Source organism: Lipomyces tetrasporus (assembly GCF_029532465.1).
Source record: "Lipomyces tetrasporus strain NRRL Y-64009 chromosome Unknown POJ06scaffold_10, whole genome shotgun sequence".
Classification (NCBI taxonomy): domain Eukaryota; kingdom Fungi; phylum Ascomycota; class Lipomycetes; order Lipomycetales; family Lipomycetaceae; genus Lipomyces; species Lipomyces tetrasporus.
The window spans coordinates 147,072-165,691 of record NW_026611605.1 but is presented as its reverse complement, the minus strand read 5'-3'; the positions used below and the strand labels follow the sequence as shown (position 1 = coordinate 165,691).

At 46.5% G+C, this 18,620-nt stretch overlaps 2 protein-coding genes across 2 annotated transcripts; both read right to left on the bottom strand.

The window, feature by feature from the left end:
- Positions 1 to 3,274: 3,274 nt before the first annotated feature.
- On the bottom strand, positions 3,275 to 4,538 carry POJ06DRAFT_259761 (uncharacterized protein). Its single transcript, XM_056188419.1, has one exon. It carries the CDS (start codon positions 4,454 to 4,456, stop codon positions 3,521 to 3,523), a length of 936 nt encoding a protein of 311 aa, XP_056041147.1. The 5' UTR covers positions 4,457 to 4,538; the 3' UTR covers positions 3,275 to 3,520.
- A 6,224-nt stretch (positions 4,539 to 10,762) lies between these two features.
- On the bottom strand, positions 10,763 to 13,452 carry POJ06DRAFT_285549 (OPT oligopeptide transporter protein-domain-containing protein; the record flags this gene model as incomplete). The annotated part of the gene is made up of 3 exons (XM_056190202.1): positions 10,763 to 12,504; positions 12,562 to 13,355; positions 13,437 to 13,452. The coding sequence occupies 3 exons, from the start codon at positions 13,450 to 13,452 to the stop codon at positions 10,783 to 10,785; spliced, it is 2,532 nt and encodes an 843-aa protein (XP_056041146.1). The 3' UTR covers positions 10,763 to 10,782.
- Between the last annotated feature and the right edge of the window lie 5,168 nt (positions 13,453 to 18,620).

Here is an 18,620-nt window from a genome sequence, read left to right as displayed (position 1 = left end):
GTATCCGTGCCGATCCCTAGACGGCGGGGATATGGCGGCATGAAACTGATCCACCAAGTCCGGAGCGTGTTCTAGATCCGCCGCTGGCTGCCAGGTTGGGTCATGGTTCACGAGGTACTGGAGGCGTAACGACGCTGGACTGGACTGGAGTGGAACTGGACTAGACCGGACTGGACAAGATATATTCTTATTGTACAAGAATACCAGGACTTATTTCTTGACTAGGTCTTAGAGGACAAACCCCTCTATATGTTGAAATATCAACTATATACTCAATAGAGTAATATAGGTGCACATAAGGAAAGTAACACTCTGCAGAGACCAGAGTATAACTCGGCACAGCAAAAGACAGATCTGACGATCGAAACTTTGCTGATAGCATGTGGCTAAACCTTGAACAGACTTGTGGGAAAGCACGACTTAGGCCTTTGAAGCCTATTGAGCATTAACTCTGAACCACACTTGAGCCGCACCATCGTAAGAAAGGCGATGGCCTTACAAACAATGACCGAGACAATTCTGCAGAACGATGGGATATTACAGTTACCATCCGGGTCTCATGATAATGTGCTCTTGGACATGAGACTCCATCTTTCTTCTGACTGACGTCAGCAAGAGTCTGATGATTGATCATCGTTACCCGATACATTGCGTGGTAACATCACCTGCTGAAGTAATTGAAAATCACTACTAGTTAAAGATCAGCAGTTACGACATGAATTGTCAAATGATCAATCATCAGCGACGTTCAGATTTGGGTCACAGAAAGGCTATTTCTCAGAGTCTGAATTCTTGTATACTTAAAGACCTCTTAATTCCCTTTGGACCGGATGATCAAGAAGTAAGATCAACGGATCACCACTGAAAAAATTGATAGCGCGATAGGGGAAGGCACAGTGAAAGGTAAGTTCGACTAGAAATTATTTGAAAGGGGTTGTTGGATATCCGTAGTTTGATTGCTTAATCAACTATCGTATCCAAGGTAATTATGATCTCTATACCTACTGTGTAAACGTATGATTTGTGTCTAATCCTCAACAGAAGTGATTCTTCACATGAGGTTACTCTAAATCTCTCATGTGAAGATAGTCTACTCAACTTAGGTAAAATCCCTCAGACTATTCTTCTTTTAGGAGGATCAGCTCATATGTCATACGTAATTATGAGACAATCTCATAAGAAAATTGCTCATGTGTCATACGACAACCCTTGATGAAATCACGTGAGCAGGACTATAACGTCAAGTTTCTCGTTGGGTACGGGCTATTATCCTTAGTAACGATAATACCTTTGATCGTGCCTGAGTGACATGTGCATAAGCAATATTTAGCTTTGGTGGCTGAGCTCATAAGACCACTTCCGCACTTCGCACTCTTACTATCAACTCCCATGACGTGTCCTTCTCCTTTTAGTATTACTCCATATACCTTAGCATGAACTTTATAGCTTACACATTTTACTTAGCTTATTCTGAAGTTATAGTTGCTTTTTCAACACACCACAACACCCTTATTGTTGTCCACTTCCACTTGCTCATATACAATTTATCACATCGCAAAATATATATATACTCGACCAAACACTAAAAATAAACAAACTAAATATATAGACAAACTAAACATAGAACAATAAACAAAACTTACATAGAACAAACTAAATATAGAAACAAAACCAAATATATCAACGGCGCTGGGGAGGCGCAGCTGAAGCGTCACGACACTGCGGCTCACGCGAAGCGGCTGTCGCTCATCGGGTCCATTACAGGAGCTCCTCCCAAAGGCCAACTCTCCGGGTTGGCCGTCAGTGATCGTTGGCATTGCGCTTTTGCCGGATTCCGCAACTAATTCTATCATGCTTTTGCCTAGCCATGAATTCCGCGACTATTTCCGGGGCGTGGACAAGATCGATCTCAGGCTGCCAAGTCGGGTAGTGATAACCCACCCATTTCACCAAGTATTGTAATCCACCACGTTTTCTGACCCGAGAATCAAGGATAGCTTCAACCTCATATTCTAAATCATTGTCGACAATGACGGGTGGAGGTTGTTCCTGAATGTGTCCTGGAATTACATTCTCTGAGGAGACCGGTTCGATAAGAGAAACGTGGAACACAAGATGAACTTTCATGGACGGGAGTAAAAAAAAAGGCGATAAGCATTGCGGCAATCTTCTGGACGATGCGGAACTTTCCTAACTTCTTGAAGTCGAGCTTAGCCGAAGGTCGGTTCGTTCGGATATGGCGACGGAGAAGCCAGACTTCTTGGCCGACTTGAAAGGGGGCCGGACGCTCCGCGTGACTGTTCTGGGCAAAGAGAATTTCCGCGCCGAGAAAGTCATGAAGCTGTTGTAAACGTTTGACAAACCCAGTGGTCCGATGGGGCGTAACTTCCGCATTAGGGGGTAAACGAGTCTGAAAATCCAAGCGAGGGTGATAACCATAGTTACAGTAAAGAGGTGATACAGTTGTGGTCGCGGACTGAAAGTTATTGCAACAGAATTCGGCTACTGCCAACCAGAATGACCAATCATCTTGCTGATAGTTGACATATGCTCTGAGGTAAGTCTCCAAGGTTGAGTTGGTGCGTTCGGTTTGTCCATCCGACTGTGGGTGAAATGCCGTGCTGAGACCCCGACTGATGTGAAGCATTCGGCACAAGGCACGCCACCATTGCGATGTAAAAACTGTTCCTCGGTCAGAAACAAGCGAACTAGGAAGGCCATGTATTCGCCAAATATTATCACGAAATAGGCGAGCTAATCCTTCGGCATTGACGGTATTGCGTGTCCCGATAAAATGAGCCATCTTTAGCATTCGATCTACCACGACGAGGATGGAATTATAATTCTCGGATTCGGGAAGACACACAATGAAATCCAGAGAAAGATCACTCCATGGTCTTTACGGTACTTCAAGAGACTGCAAGTGTCCAAAAGGAGCGTGTCGGACTGGTTTGATTCTTGAGCACATTGCGCAATTGGCCACATATCTGATAATGAAACGTCGCATAGTCAACCAATAATAATATCTGGAAATCAATTCGAAAGTCTTCGCTCGGCCAAGGTGACCTGCGTGGGGTGGTCGTGGTACGCCTTCAGGATTGACAACTGCAACTCGGTCTCGTTCGGGACATAAATCAGGCCTTGGAACATTAATAGTCCGTCAGAGGTGACTTCATAATCTGCTAAGGAGAACTTATCCGACGACTGACGATCGGAACGTAATAGCTGCAATATCTCGGGTATTTCTGGGTCTTTGCGTAACGCGTCCTTGATGCGCTTGAGGAAATCGGGATCATGGGGAACTATTGTCACGGGAGCTAGGTCTCTAGAAACCACAACCACAGTCAAATAGCCAACCGACAACCATTTCAATGGGTCACGGGCTGTCATGCTGACATCTGACTTGCTGCAACCTATCAATTGTCCGATTACATGTTATCACAAGATGTAATACATAATTTCCATCATCAGAGTCTGATATACAATCATTAGGAAAATACGTATGTCATTGCATAGAACATCATTTCACTTTCTTCTGTTCCTGCTCCAGCCTTAACTTCCGTACCTGTGTCGTAGCAATATCCTGAAACATCTTCTGCGACAACACATCCAAGGCGATCCCCTGCAAGCGATGCGCCCAATGCCCCCAAACCGACAATTCCCCACAGCCCACACGGTCCAGCACGGCGGACGCCATGGCTCGCGAAGTCGGCGTGAAAATACTAGGGGTCGCGGGATTTGATGCGCTTTCCACGGACCCCACGATCACGCCCAACACTTCGACATCATGTTTTTCCGCCCGCATCTCTGCGCTGAGAGCATCGCCGAATCCGATCGCAAAGGCCTTGGTGGCGACGTAGGGAGCGAGCCAGGGTATGCCAAATTTGGTGGTGGACGAGATGTTGATAATCAGCCCGGGTTGGTTCTTCAACAGCAACGGGAGTAAAACCCGCGTGATGTGTGCGGAGAAGGTGGCATTGACGCTGAGGACGGTCTGCATGTCCTCGAAAGTAAAGTCTTGGAGGTTGACGTATGGGCAGGGCATCATCATGCCCATGCCACCGACGTTATTGATGAGGACGGTCAGGCGTGTGGTCTCTCCGATTTGCGAGGCGATGTCGTCAATGCTCGCATCGATCTTCGAAGCGTCGTAGAGGATGATCCTGGTCTGTCGTGCAGAGTACTCCTTTCGCAGGGTCTCTTGGATCCGAAGCAATTTCTCAGGATTGCGACCGTGCAAGAAAACATTGAATCCTCGCGCGCAGAGTTCCTGAGCAAAGCCCTGTCCGATACCATCACTGGCGCCGGTGACGAATGCCCAAGACTCGTCTCCCTCCTTACAATACCGGGGTAGTGATGAGGGGCGGATGTAGATGTACACAGTCTTGACGAGACTCGTGAGTATCAAGACAGATGTGGCAAGGCCAATGTACCCGAAGATCTTGGGCACTTCCATACCGGACCTACAGCACAAGATAGATTGGCTCTTAATATATCAGGCGAACCTCGCAAAAAAAAAAACAGCACATGAACATTGGTAGTCATTTGAGTTTGTTCAGCTCAGCGACACGACCCCTTTCCTCTGCTACACATCTTCCTTTTTAGGCATATTAATCACCTACCAGTTGTACCCGAAATGGAGAGTAGTTTGAACTTGACTGTTATATCTCCTCCGTTGCGCAAAGTCCCAACGACAAAAACAAAAATTGCTATTTTGGAAATTCCCGTTCCAACAAACCGTGTAGACTCTTGCCTGTGGACCTGAGAACAATTATCACCACAACTACTCCGCACCATTAGTGAGAGAATAATATCTCAGTGACGAAACAATTTTTAATCGTCACTGAGAATTAATTAATTAGTTGAAAGTACTTTCATCGCAGCTTGAAATTCAGTTGAGGCATATAGTAATAGCGACTCTTCGCTTCATATCCACGGATACGAGTAACAAATACAAATGTGTAAACTAATAACACTGGGAGAGTTTAAGTGAGTTGCGATTTACGAAATATTCAGTTGTATAGAGAACGGAAGTCCAATGAATCCAGAATTTGGTGCGCGCTTGGCTGTGAGCGGAAGGAAGCTTGAATCAGAACATTGATCTGATTAGTCGCAACTCAAAGTCACGTGAGTCGTATCCGTGGATACTGCGGATACGGATACGGATTATATATCTGGATATGGATACGGATACGGATATAGATATTTTACGCGGATACGGATACGGATAAGGAAAATTTGGCCTGGATATTATCCGTGTCGATCCCTACCACGGATATCCACGGATATCCACGGATATATCCGCGGATATGACTAATCAATATTACCTTATCCGCATCCGTATCCATATCCGCATATTCTCTATCCGTATCCGTATCCGCGACGGATATCCACGGATATATCCGTTATCCGTGCATCCGTGCCGATCCCTATTCGCTAAGTCTAACTGAAGCAGTTGACAATGGGCAAGAAACCATTCATTGATAATGTGGTCACCCTTCTGTCAGTCATCCCCCTTGCTGTATAGCTACAGGTTATGAGCCCTGGGGCTCCGGATGTGTCTGACAGAATGCGAGCGTGCACTACAGGGGTTGCTCCATCTACAACCACCATGTTTATATTTAATGGGAAAAATTATCGACAGTGGGCAACCTATATGGAGGCTTTGTTTATCCAGAAGGGTGTCTGGGCAGTGTGGCGATCCATTCCATCCATTCCACTGAACCCCTCCGTGGAATGGAAGTGGACGGTAAGGGGCAATTTCGCGATGGAATGGATCCACGAAGGGTATCAGTGGAGTGGATGGACAGTGGAATGGACGAATGGATACATTCAAGCTATCTATCTAGCATCTACACCTCGATAACCTCGTTAGCCCCTGAAACCTCCTTTTCTCCCTCCTGACCACCTGTCAACTTCTTCCATTCCTTCAGCGACCTCTCATACGACTCCGGCAGCTGTAGAAAATGGTCCTTAGTTTGAACTAGACCAGCCTTTTGCCAAGAGCGCAGAGTCTGCACAATACCTATTGTATTGGCCTCAAGACGATTGCGCGAACTGTCTAACATTCCACCGCAAGAGGAGAACAATCTCTCGACATCTGCGCTCATGGGCGGAACGGAGAGAACGTCGAGGGCCATTTGAGCTAGCCGGGGATAAAGACTTCGTTTCTCGTGCCAATATGATAACGGATCAACAACATCCTGGTCCGAGTCCAGGTGCAAACGTTGCCACTCCTCGTATTCGTCTATTGTAGGGTACACCTGTTGAGAAGGCAGTGGTGCCTGGCGACTTTCTTCACGATTTTTGTTAAATTTCGTATGGAAGAACTTCCGCCGTTTGATATCTGACGGCAAGCTGCGTACAGAAGAGATGCTAAGATGCCTGTATTCTGAGTCCCATAGTTCCTGAACGAGTTTCTTTGCTGTATCAATCCATGAAGCTTCACTGGACCACCAATTCTCGAAGTATGCCCATCGATACGCAGGATGAAGGGCAACAGCAGCATAATAAACGGGCGTCTCATCTAACTTCTCGTAATATTCATTCAGCTTCTTCCATGCAAGATTAATGTTGATTTTGAAGTGTTCAGCATCAGGATATCGCATAGCCATTGCCTTCCAATGCTCGAAACGGGTGAGGAGGTGTTCATATGCGAAGACCACGTCCCGTATAGTGCCATATGCTTCTGAGAAGCCATTCTTACGGGCCCTGAATTGTCCGTCGCCTTCAAGGACAAGGAGTACATCTTCAATTTCGGTCAGGACGTCATGATATAGTTGAGCCACGATCCAGTCCTTCTCCGTTATTTCGCTTTCTTCCCGAATATAAAGGGGCATATCCTCCTTCCGCTTCGATCGCTTGCGAATCGAAGCGTCGAATTCAGCCCGTTGGTTAGCCCAAAGCTCCTCCAGGAACGGCCTCAACTCAAGACAACGGCGTAGCATGTACAACTGAGACAGCCATCGCGTCAGGTTATCCATCACGGTGTCCTTCGGACGGCTAGCTTTAATCTTAGGGTCCTTCGATATATCGAACTCCTTCTGCTGTAAATCCCGTAACAACTGCGTCAAGACATCCGATTTGTGAATAACGACAACGAGGTTATGAAGCTTCCCAATGGGCCCTTTCCGTCTCCAAGCTTCATGGCGAGAGGCATCAACAGTCGAATCGGCGGAAATCTCATCTTCAAACGCATCTGCGTCGTGGCCAAATAGCAGTTGCTTACAAACAAGGTTGAGAATATGACCAAAGCATCGGACTCGGCGACTTCTGCCCTTGAATTCAAGCGCTGTACCAATCGTATCCATCGCCGTATCGTTGTGAGCTGCGTTATCCAGTGTGAAGTACCCAAGTTTTGAGGAAATCTCATAGCTGGCAATAATATCAAGTACGTGGACGGCAATATTCTTGCCTGTATGCCGTTCCACGATTTCTGGGATTCCTAAAACCAGCTTTTGCGCTCGGCTTTCGCTGTCAAGGAAAAAGCAGACGATCCCGTACATTGCGTGTCGATTTCGCGACCGCCAGCCGTCAAACGCTATATGGACCTTGCCTTCAACTCCTCCAAGGACCTCGACCACATGCGCCTTATTGGTATTATATACTTCGAGAATTCGACTGCGGACGGTATCGTGGCAAATATGCGCGTCAGTGATACTGACGAGTGGGTTAAGGTATTCAAGGAGGTCGCGAAAGCGCTGGTTTTCGATCTGGCGGAACGAGCCCTGAGAGTCAATAACCCATGCGACAAGCAACTGCTGGAATTTCTCTCTGCTAAAGCCACCAATCAAAGTACTTGCAATCTGCTGTTCTCGAGGATTGTTTGGGTTTAAATTGAAAAACGACGTGATACTCTTAGACGGCGTCTTCTCCTTAACCTTCACTGGGGCCCTGCGTTTGCCTGTTGGGTCCCATATATTGTGCTCGAAGAAAAGGTGGTTCTCCGCATTCTGGGTTCCAGTTGCAACCGTATTATGAGGTCGGCGCCTCTTCTTGTCGATACAAGGCCGGCAGACCCATCGTCTTTTTGAATCGTCGTCGCTATGTTGAATGTCGAAGCCGTGGCTCCACACCCAGGACGACGTGCTGGCAGCACGCACTGACCTCACATATCCTGGAAACTCCTTCCAAGGGAAACTGTCCCAGACATCCTGAATATCTTCTAAGGTAGTTGAAGGCGTATTTTCAGTCGTCTCGCTGTCAGTTCTGTATGTTTCTGCCATATTGATGTCTTAGAGTAAGAGTGTTTACATGCAAAGATACAAGAATTACTACGTAGACGCGTGCTGAAACGTCCCAGGGCTAGCCCCTGCCTTCACCCCTGAGGCGTGCTTAACCTCTAAAATCCTGTCCATCCGTCCATTCATCCATTCCACGCCGACTTTAAATGGATGGATGGATTACGTAACAGCAAACAGATGGAATGGATGGGAATGGATGCACGGACCTCCATTTCCATCCATCCATTCCATTTGACCAAATCAGTGGAGTGGATCGCCACACTGTGTCTGGGACGTGGTCTCTGGGTTTGGAATCTACAATGTAAGCATCGCTGCAGATGCAGCCTTGATCACTGCTGGATCTCATTATAACACTGGGAAATCATGAGCCTGGACTGCTAGCATCCAAAGATGCTCAGTATATTTGGAAGAGTATGGAGGGCCGCTAGAGGCAGGCGACCCTGACACGGCAACTGGCACTGGTGAACAAGTTATTAATTGGAGATGTAATGGCACCCAGAACGCAGATAAATGGGTTCAGGAGTGGTGCGACACTAAATTTTTTTTTGAATCTGTTTGGGAATGCAGAAGAATTCTGGAAAGTAGTGTTGCTAAATAACTTCCCAACTGAATATGGAGGTGCCATAACTAGCTTGGGTCAATGAAATATTCTGATTCGTGAACTGGAGGCACGAATTAGTGAACGACTGTGGGGCCTGAAAGGTCGCCAAAATGGCAGGTCTAGTGACCCTAATGAGGGAGAGATGGCAATGATGGCCTGACATCTAGAGACAAGGTCATGCTAGAACTATGGAAAACCGGGACATCTATCTAAGGATTGCCGCCTGCCTAGAAGGTCAGGAAACTATACTAAAACAACCACAACCCCACAGTCTAGGTCCAGTGGTGACATCCACCCACAGGACAAATTTCAAAGTCAAAAGAAAGCAGAATATCCGAGGACTGGAAAGGGCTCAAAGAAAGCTGAACATGCAATGATGGTCTGCGAGATTGCAGCGTTAATCTCCACTACGAATAAGACAACTGATCTGGTTCGGTATATTTGACTCTGCTGCGTCTTCACATTGCTGTAATAATAAAGTATGCATGTATGATTTGGTGGACACAGACCTACAAGTTGAAGTTGCCAATGGGCAAAAAGTGAGAATTACATGTGTCGGCAAAGTAACGATGGCTGTAACGGATGTAGAAGGCAATGAGCATGTAAAGGTTGAGTGATGTGCGATATTCTGCGGCGACTGAGTCTGAGGAGGTCAGAGAAGTAACCTTCACAAATGGCAATGTATATCTAAAACTTGAAGAAACGACAAAACTTATGCTGGATTGCCTTGACAGAGAGAAGAATTTATACAGGCTAAAGGGATTTGGAATGCCTAATCGCGAAAGCACTGAGCTACGTGAAATGTTCGATGAGGCCTATGAAACTCTGGAGAACGTTGATGACCCAATGACTGAAGGTGTGGCATGAAAGGCTTGACTGGTCTGTCGTACCCGCGGTACCCACCCAAATTTCAGTGCGCCTTTCGCCCTCGCGTACTCTTCGAGGCACCGACGCCCGGCGGATGGGTACCGAAACATGAGTTAAAGTTCTGGGACTTGCTGTCCAGTTTAGGAAAAATGACTTTCTTAGCTGAATAAAGTTTTCTGGCCATGGACAAGGTCTGATCGGTATTGAAGCTCGGACGGCAGGAATGCGCTCACTGTCATTTGTGTTTTAACTACATTAGTATATGACTACGTAACCAAGTGCTGAGGGTCTTTATGCTGCTCGCTGTGTTAGATACATGACACAATCCTCTGCCGTCAGCGTTGGGCAGAACGTGGAATGCCATTCAAAATATATCAAAAGGGCAACGAGTTAGCAATATACATTATTAGCTTGATCGCGAATTGGCCGAAAGTGACCGTCGACAAGTTTGTAGGCTGATCGCATATATTGACCATACCGGGCGACTTCGTAAATGCGTTTATGATGGGCCATTGAACATGCCACCAATATCTAATCAAAATAAATTATAAAAGCAGGTAAAGTCCTAATTTGTCTAGCTTTAGTCGAAGGACGGCGGCGTCTGCTCGGATTTTGTATTCCAGAAGTGCTCTCGATACTGTGATTGGCGCCGGATGAGGTTGACTTCTGGAGGCCGGCGATAGTCATCCGGAACATGTGATATGCGATGCAATGCAAGTGAGCGATATTTTTGCCCTAACACCCTAATACCGTGCGATGTGCTTTGGGCTCTCGACCGGTTGCAAAATCCGGTCCCTCATGACCGAACCGAATTCCAGGTCTGCCCCGGACTACACCGGTTATTCGGTGGGCACGATTCGCCTGGACCGGACCGGTTTCGTCAACACTGCACTCAAAAAGAAAGGAAGGAAGAGTAGCGAAAGCCAGAGCTACATAGCAATAGCTTGAAAGTATCAAACACTGGGGTTAGGTTTTCGATATTGGGAGTTCATTCCCCGCCATTCGTATTTGAGGATTATGCAGTCCTGACAACAGTCGTTATATATAAGTTCCTGACACAAAATGCCAACTTCACTCCCAGGTTGCTGGTCCAAACGTTTCACCTTCGGCAAGTGTGAAGATATTCGACGGGTAGGTACCACCATCTACTCCAGCACCCGACACGGTTCTTCCCCACCAGTTGATATCGACATTAGTGACCTGCAATGTGCAGAACACCAATACAGCACATAGTGCAACACCTGCACTAAGTGCAGCGGACAGCACGAAATTGTACTTGGTCCACCAGGTCAGGTAGTGACGACGAATGTAGTACATGAAGATAAAAGAGACCTGGAAGCCGGGCGTGAAGTAAGACAGATTATATCCAGAGTTCCACCAGCTCATTCCAGCGAGGAACATGATAGGATTGAAATTCTTCACAAAGGGAAACTTTTTCATAGCGAAGAGACGGAGATAGAAAACTGGTGCACCGGCAAGAACACCAATCAAGAACGCCCACTTAAGCATAGGATATAGCTGTGCAAAGATTCGCTTCGGACCGACGACACCCCAAACAAGAGTAGCTGTATACAGAGCATTAGGGAAGGGGCAAACAAATCTATTGCTCTGATCGGGAGAACAGAGATCATCGAATGAGGAAGTCAGGACGACATTCGCCACCATAGTGATAAACACCTGGATAAGCGTTGCAAGCAACTGAGCTCGAAGGAAAGCGCGAGGGGGGATCTTTGCGTAATGAGCCAGCTTTTGAGAACCAATTATACTATCGGCCTGGGCATCAACATTCCATCCAAAGACACGACAAAGCATGTTTGAAATAGCATGTTCAGGCACCATGTATCCGGCAACGATGATAGCAATATCGTTAAATCCCAACTCGTAACCAGTGATCGAGAAAACAATCGCACTAGGGAAAATAAGGAACATGCAAATAACCATAATGACAATTATGGCCCACGCGGGAGTGTTCGTAGGATAAGCCTGGCAAGCAACGATAGCAAAGGCTAGCGCGACAAGGAGAATAATCATGTACCACCAGTCAGGCACTTCAGGATACTTCGCCATTAATCTGCACAGTGGATCATCGTAAGCCTCATAGTTTGAAGTCTTACGATTGCGTAGACTTTTGAAAAAACCAGCAAAAGCAGACTTCAAATGTCGATACTCTGCCAAGACGACGTAAACCCATGACATAGTGAACATCACAAACTCAGAACCGTAAATCATGACATAACCGATAGAAAGAAAAGGCAGCGAATAAGATTTGAAACCCTCAACGTTTAGCGTCAGATTAGGGTTGACAATTCTCGAGGCATTATAAGTCGCACCGGTATTGTCGTAGGATCGTGTGGAATTAATAGGAAGATAGCCCATCCACTTATAATTTCGCAAGTACAAGCCAAGCATAATCAGTCCCGAAACCACCATACCAGCAAACTGATTGAATTGCGAGAAAAACGGAATAGCGAGGGGATTAGAGTAAGCAATCACACCCCAATCGAAGGTAGCCAACGGGTTGAATCCAAGACCAACACCAGAACCAGTAACGATTGCAAGCATCTTATTCTTGGGGGCGATCCAGGTCATCCAGTTAAAGGTACTGAGAGCGGTAAAAATGAAACCAGGGAGCCAATAGTACACCATCATACAACCCAACACAATGAAGAAGAACTTGTAACGGGTCATGGTCCATCCGTGAATAGAGTGCTTCTCTTCCGGCTGTAAAAGGGTCCTGTTAAGCATCACGATTGGTAACAGAGATGGCCAAATAGCTTTGGAGGGGTAAACAACCTTCGACAGTGTTAATAAGATTCAGAAACAAAAAAAAAGCTAAGAGTGGAAACCTACCCATCGGCGCAATAAGCCAGCAAGACCATAACCGAAAAACTGAGTAGAAAAGTTCATAAAGAAAATAAAGCCAAAGTTCGCCCAACTCTGCCCGAAGAAGCGCTTAAGTTGAATGACGAGAATGTAGCTGATAAAATTAGATGAAGTAGATCCAACTTGTACCATAAGCGTAGCCAACATCTGTTCCTTCGCATTCCATCTACCGGGATTCAGAGAATGGCGCTTGCCAAAGACCGTGATACCCCAATCAGGCAACGACTTGGCTAAGAACTTGCCGCAAGGGAACAGCAAGATCTGGATAGCAGTAGATCCAATGGTGAGCGAGGGCTGACGATTGGCAAACAGCTGATTGATAAAGGAACCAATAGTAACCCAGACAATTCCCAAAAAATAAGCACGGAAAGTCTCCACAGGCGTATTAACATCGTCAAAAGGATCGCAAACAGCTCGAACTTCCGGATAGGGAGAGTGATATTTAAGTACGGTAGCCTGAATTAATAGATCGAGAATATAAGTCTCATGGTCTAGGCCGTAATAGTCCTCGCCATTCAGTAGAGCCCGCATCTTTTCTAGCGTCACCTTTGGAAAATTGAAATCGTCAGAATGGAAGTTCTCCATATTTGTTAGGATTGTCATGGCCTCCCCAACTGTCATAGTAGTCATCAGTTCCAAAAGGTACTGCACGACATGGTCGTTGTCAAGAATATCGTGCAAATCAATGTGGGTCTCGGATGCAAATCGCTCGTAAGCACGCTCACGAAGGTTTGGAATGTCAAGTTCGGAGACAACGACATCTGCCTCTAGCTTCATGTCCGTGATCTTTCCCTCAGGAAAGGGCTTCTTCTCCACGATGACATATTCGTCGTTCTTTTCACTCGACTCGTACTCCATCGCGTCTATTTTGTCTGTTCAAGGAAGACAGCTGAAGGAAGGCAAAAAAACAAAGTAGACACCGAAGAAGTGCACCACTCAAAGAAGAGAGAACCTTAAGCAGAATCCGACGACGAAACTTGCTACGTAAAAAGGTATGTCAGATGGCGGGAGCAGAACTCATATAGAATGTGCCCCGAGCTTGGCAGGTGGAAGGATGTCAGATAATCTACAGGTATCGAGGGAGCCAAGACAAGTTAGCAGATAAGAGATAGACTGTTAGAAGCAACGAGTTTTAAAGTTTGTTTTTAGTTTATCGCAACAAGTAAGATGGATGGGTGCAATGTATCCGGGAGTGCGGGACATTCGTGAGAGTGCGGCATATAAACCAAACCGCAGGAACATACCGGAAAGTCATACGGCCCTGTATGCATAACTCGTATGCATAACTGATACCTTCCAGATAAGTGTACTATATAATAATACATACGACTTTGTATGTACAGCTGGCACCTTCCAGCTTTCGTATATTAGAACACTTAAACTGCGGGAAAGTTATATCGAGAAACCTTATTTTCCTAAAGAGTGCAATCAGTCTCGTCTTATCAAAATCTCATTTGAGATATAGAACGCCCCGCTAATCCGAGTAATGCAACTAAGGCGTGACATTTGCCAGTTAGCTGACTATGACATTGGCCCCGTTGAAAAGCGTAATAGCGACTCAAAGTCATTCCCTCGGCAACTACCCTTTGTCCTTGTGCCATGCCGAGATAGATTTCCTTCACGAAAGCCGGCCAAGGTCTGAGCAAATCATATCGGTTGTCCGGCGTAGTAGCCACTCCCTCGGCAACAATCCTTTTCCTTGAGCGATGCCGAGATGGATTTCGTCCCCGAAAGCCGGCCATGGCCGGCCATGGTCCGAGCAAAGCATATCAGTTGTCCGGCGAGAGGATCGAGCTAAACTCGGCGATATTAAAATGCCGCACAAGCTTTTGGTCAGACACCATTGACAGAGACTAACTAGATCGCGCTAGGCGCTGACCATTTTGCTATCTTTGCGCTATCCGCGACTAGCCTTTCGTCCTTATCTACGATTCGAGTTGGTCGTCAAACCACGCGATAGCTACGATAGGTGAGCTGAGGTATTCTGCGACTCACGCCAGGTGCTCAAATGCAGCTAACGCTATCTGCAGTCATGCACGGATGCTGAGCAGCGGAGCCGAGCCCCGCCGGACTGAGTTCAGCTTGGTCGAGAGCCCTAAGCACATCGCACAGTATTAGGATGTTAGGGCAAAGATATCGCTCACTTGCATGCATCGCATATCACATGTGCCCGACGATCGCCGGCCTCCAGAAGTCAGCCTCATCCGGCGCCAATCACAGTATCGAGAGCACTTCTGGAATACAAAATCCGAGCAGACCCTGCCGTCCTTCGACTAAAGCTAGACAAATTAGGACTTTACCTGCTTTTATAATTTATTTTGATTAGATATTGGTGGCATGTTCAATGGCCCATCATAAACGCATTTACGAAGTCGCCCGGTATGGAAATATATGCGATCAGCCTACAAACCTGTCGACAGCCACTTTCGGCCAATTCGCGATCAAGCTAATAATATATATTGCTAACTCGTTACCCTTTTGATATATTTTGAATGGCATTCCACTACTCTGAAGGCACCAGATAGTGTTGTCTCTAACACAGCGCATAACATAAAGTCCCTCAGCACTCGGTTACGAAGTCATATTTAATGTAGCTAAAACACAAATGACAGTGAGCACATTCCTGCCGTCCGAGCTTCAGTACCGATCAGACCATTGTCCATGGCCAGAAAAAAATTGGGCTACCAAAGAATTGAGCTACCGAAAAAAAGCGGAAATGGAAGAAATAAAAAATGGCAAGAGCAAAGCATACGGCAGCGAGAGAGCAGAACTTATATAGGATGCGCTTTGAGCTTGGAAGGGGGAAGCTGGCGGATAACCTTTTGTTATCGGGTGGCCGCAGAATGACAGACAGATTAGGGAAAGTCAGAAGTGCCAAAGGAGCTGCGATGGCGTTACTAGCCAGATACGTTGATTATTGACTAATCCCTTGTAAGGAATCAAAAAAAGTGTTTCATTGCCCCTAGGCCATGACACCGGACGGAAAAAAATGCTAGACCAGAGCAACAGCATACCTGAGATGCACGGGCCGGGCGGTGGCAGCGCAACACGCCCCGCCGCATGCGACTTGAAGTGATTAGGGCACGGGGTCGGAGACCTGTTTGCGACCGGTCCCGACTGGAAAAAACCGGTTCGGCCTGTGATTTTGAGCGGGCCCGTGTGTCTGACCGGACGATCCGGTCCAGCCGAGCGATAAAGACCGGTCCGGTCTAGAGTCGCCGAGGAACCTGTCGGACCGGTTATATTTAATATTATAGTCTTAATTTTAATATTGGTTTTACATAGTAAACTGGTCTCGTTAAACTGGTCCGGTTCAGAGCTGAGTTGTTGAAAAACCGGTCCGGTCCGAGTCAAACTTTGAATCCGGTTCGACGGCTGAGTCGGGACGGATTTTGCAACCGGTCTGGGAGTCCTAGGTGCGATAGCGGCGTTGCCCAATTGAGTCGATGCTTATCACTTATCTGAGCTTGGACAGAAAAGCTTGGATCATATGTTCCTCAATAAGATTTATCAGTTATCAATGATACATCGACTTCTGAGCTTGAACAGAAAAGCTTGGATCATCTGCTCCTCCGAACCCAAAATAAGATTTAGGAGACTGCTTAGAACCCCAGCTAAACCGATGCAATGATTTCTGTCACTTCGTTCGGCTTAGCGAGCTTATCGATTGAATTAGTATTTCTAGTTTAGCTGAATTTGGTTAGGGAAACAAATCTGCTTTCAGGGTTATCGGCTTAGTGAAGGCTTACTCAGTGTAGTGGAACCACCGCTTAAACGACTTGGCCGGGATCTCGAGAAAGGCTGAGACCTAATGCCGTTTGCCGGGACCTAGAAGATGTGAACGTGTAAAACGGGTTGTCGATAACGCTGGAACCTGAGCGCCAAAACTATAAAGTCGTTATCCCGCATACGAGAGATAAAGCTGGATAAATCCCGCATATGCGCGATAAAGCTGGATAAACTGTAATCTCCCTTCGGAGCAAATTCCATTACTAAGGTCGATAAAGTCTTGGAATGCATGATCAAATTATCTACGTGTTGCATACTTGCCTTTATGCGCCGGAAATGCATTTCAAATAAGAATGGGCAAGATCAGAACAAGGATTTGTGGCAGCTCGATTCGCTCTGCTATTCCGAACCCGAAAAGCATTCCAGCCGCCTTATGCACTATACTGCAATCGCATGTTAGGGCTATCCCAGTCAACGCCACCGCAATCAGCGTAACCCTCACCCGTACAACTCAACGAACCGATTACTCTATTTTCTCAGTTCAGCTTCACTATCTCGCATATGAGTGATAGAGCTGCATGTGGGCTTGTACGCTCGGGACGTCCATCCGTGGAATGTCATAGTTAAGCGCCACAGTTGACTAGTCTGCTGTATGTGCTCTCGGGATTTGCATGACCGATTATCTGCGAGCCAATCGCCAATTGTCATCGGATGTATTCGAAAGCGGTAAATATGATGACTCCAGAGTCAGATGTCACATCGTTGGTTCGGGAATCTAGTTACTTGCATTTACTACGACGATCCCCCTGAGCCCCGTAAATACGAAATTCAGCTTACCAATAAATCCCGTTCCGCTGTGCCGTTGCCGCACTTAATGCATTCAGAGTTTCCGGCTGAGGGTCTGTCCGGCTCCCGTGAGCCGTCGGCATTGCGGGCTGCTGCACGACCGAAACTGGGCGCCGCAACTGCTAAGCATCACAGAATTCAAAACTCACGCCACTCTTGAAGTTTGCAGACTATTCTGGTGGTGGGCCAGACAGGACTGCTGCTGCTGAATTAGTGTCGCTGCATTTAGGGTTATCCTTCGATTTTAGTGAAACTGAAAACAGTCTAACTAAGAACAGTCTCGCCAACGCATAATAATTGAATGACTTGTCTATCTATCATAAGTCTATACCATTACGTTATTCTTAAGCACACGAAAAAGCGTCCTCGAAATAGTCAACTCTTCCCATCCCCTTGTCCACGTTATCAGCCACAGCGCTCCTGCGCGTATCCAATCCCACCGGCGATGAGCAACACGGCCTCATACCGTGCAATTGAATAGGTCTTACCCTAAGGACCCGCAACCCACAAGCGAATCATATCATTGCCAGGCACATGAGCCGCACCTCTTCAGTAGTCGCCGAGTGCGACTTTAGTGTCCATATGATACTGTTGCTAACCCTTGCCCATGTCTTGGTGCCGGAATGTCTCCAACCGGCCCTCTGGCATGGTGTAAGCGCCAAGGCGCTAATTGACCTGATAAGCCCACCGGCAAGAAATGCTTGTACCCTCGTGTTCAATTTCATCTCCTTGGGGTCAACGTTTATAGTTTGTGGGGCATGACGTCTCGTGGGAAGGTTGGTCAGGGAATCACTCAAGCATGCACGAACCACACGTATTTATGAGCCTCGCAATCTGACTAGCCTCTGTTAGGAATAAAGTCCTAGTCGCTCTTTATCATTAGCTTCATACTGCAGATCTAAACTTTAAACCGAGTAGTGGGTATTCTTACAACCTTGAGCTAATTTTTTCTCTTATCAAGCATTTCTGCTTATCAATATAGTACTATTAGCTGAGGAGAACCACTTCGAAGCTACAGTGGAATACTATTGTAGTTGGTCGGAATCAGGTTGAAGAGACTGATGACGCCAGTGGCCTAGACAAAACACCAACCCTGGCCCTAACCTTAAATGTCTACAGCGTTAAGTTAATTTCGGGATTTTATCCTTTCGCTTTATCGCCCAGTTGGCGATATCGTAACGTATTTTAGGCGATACGGCGATACAATATCGTTAAGTCGACGATACGATAGGCGATATTATCAGGGCTGTGGCGGATGCGGATATCCGCCAAATTTTCCCATATCCGCATCCGCCTTCCGCCTTTTTATCCGCTTTTCGACAGCATGGCGGATATCCGCCATCCGCCATCCGCCTTTAAAAATTTGCAAAATTCATTAATAGTTATTATATATCTAATTTCTTCAAAATTTCGCAAAGTTCTCTAACATGATATTTGAATTTTCTAAATGG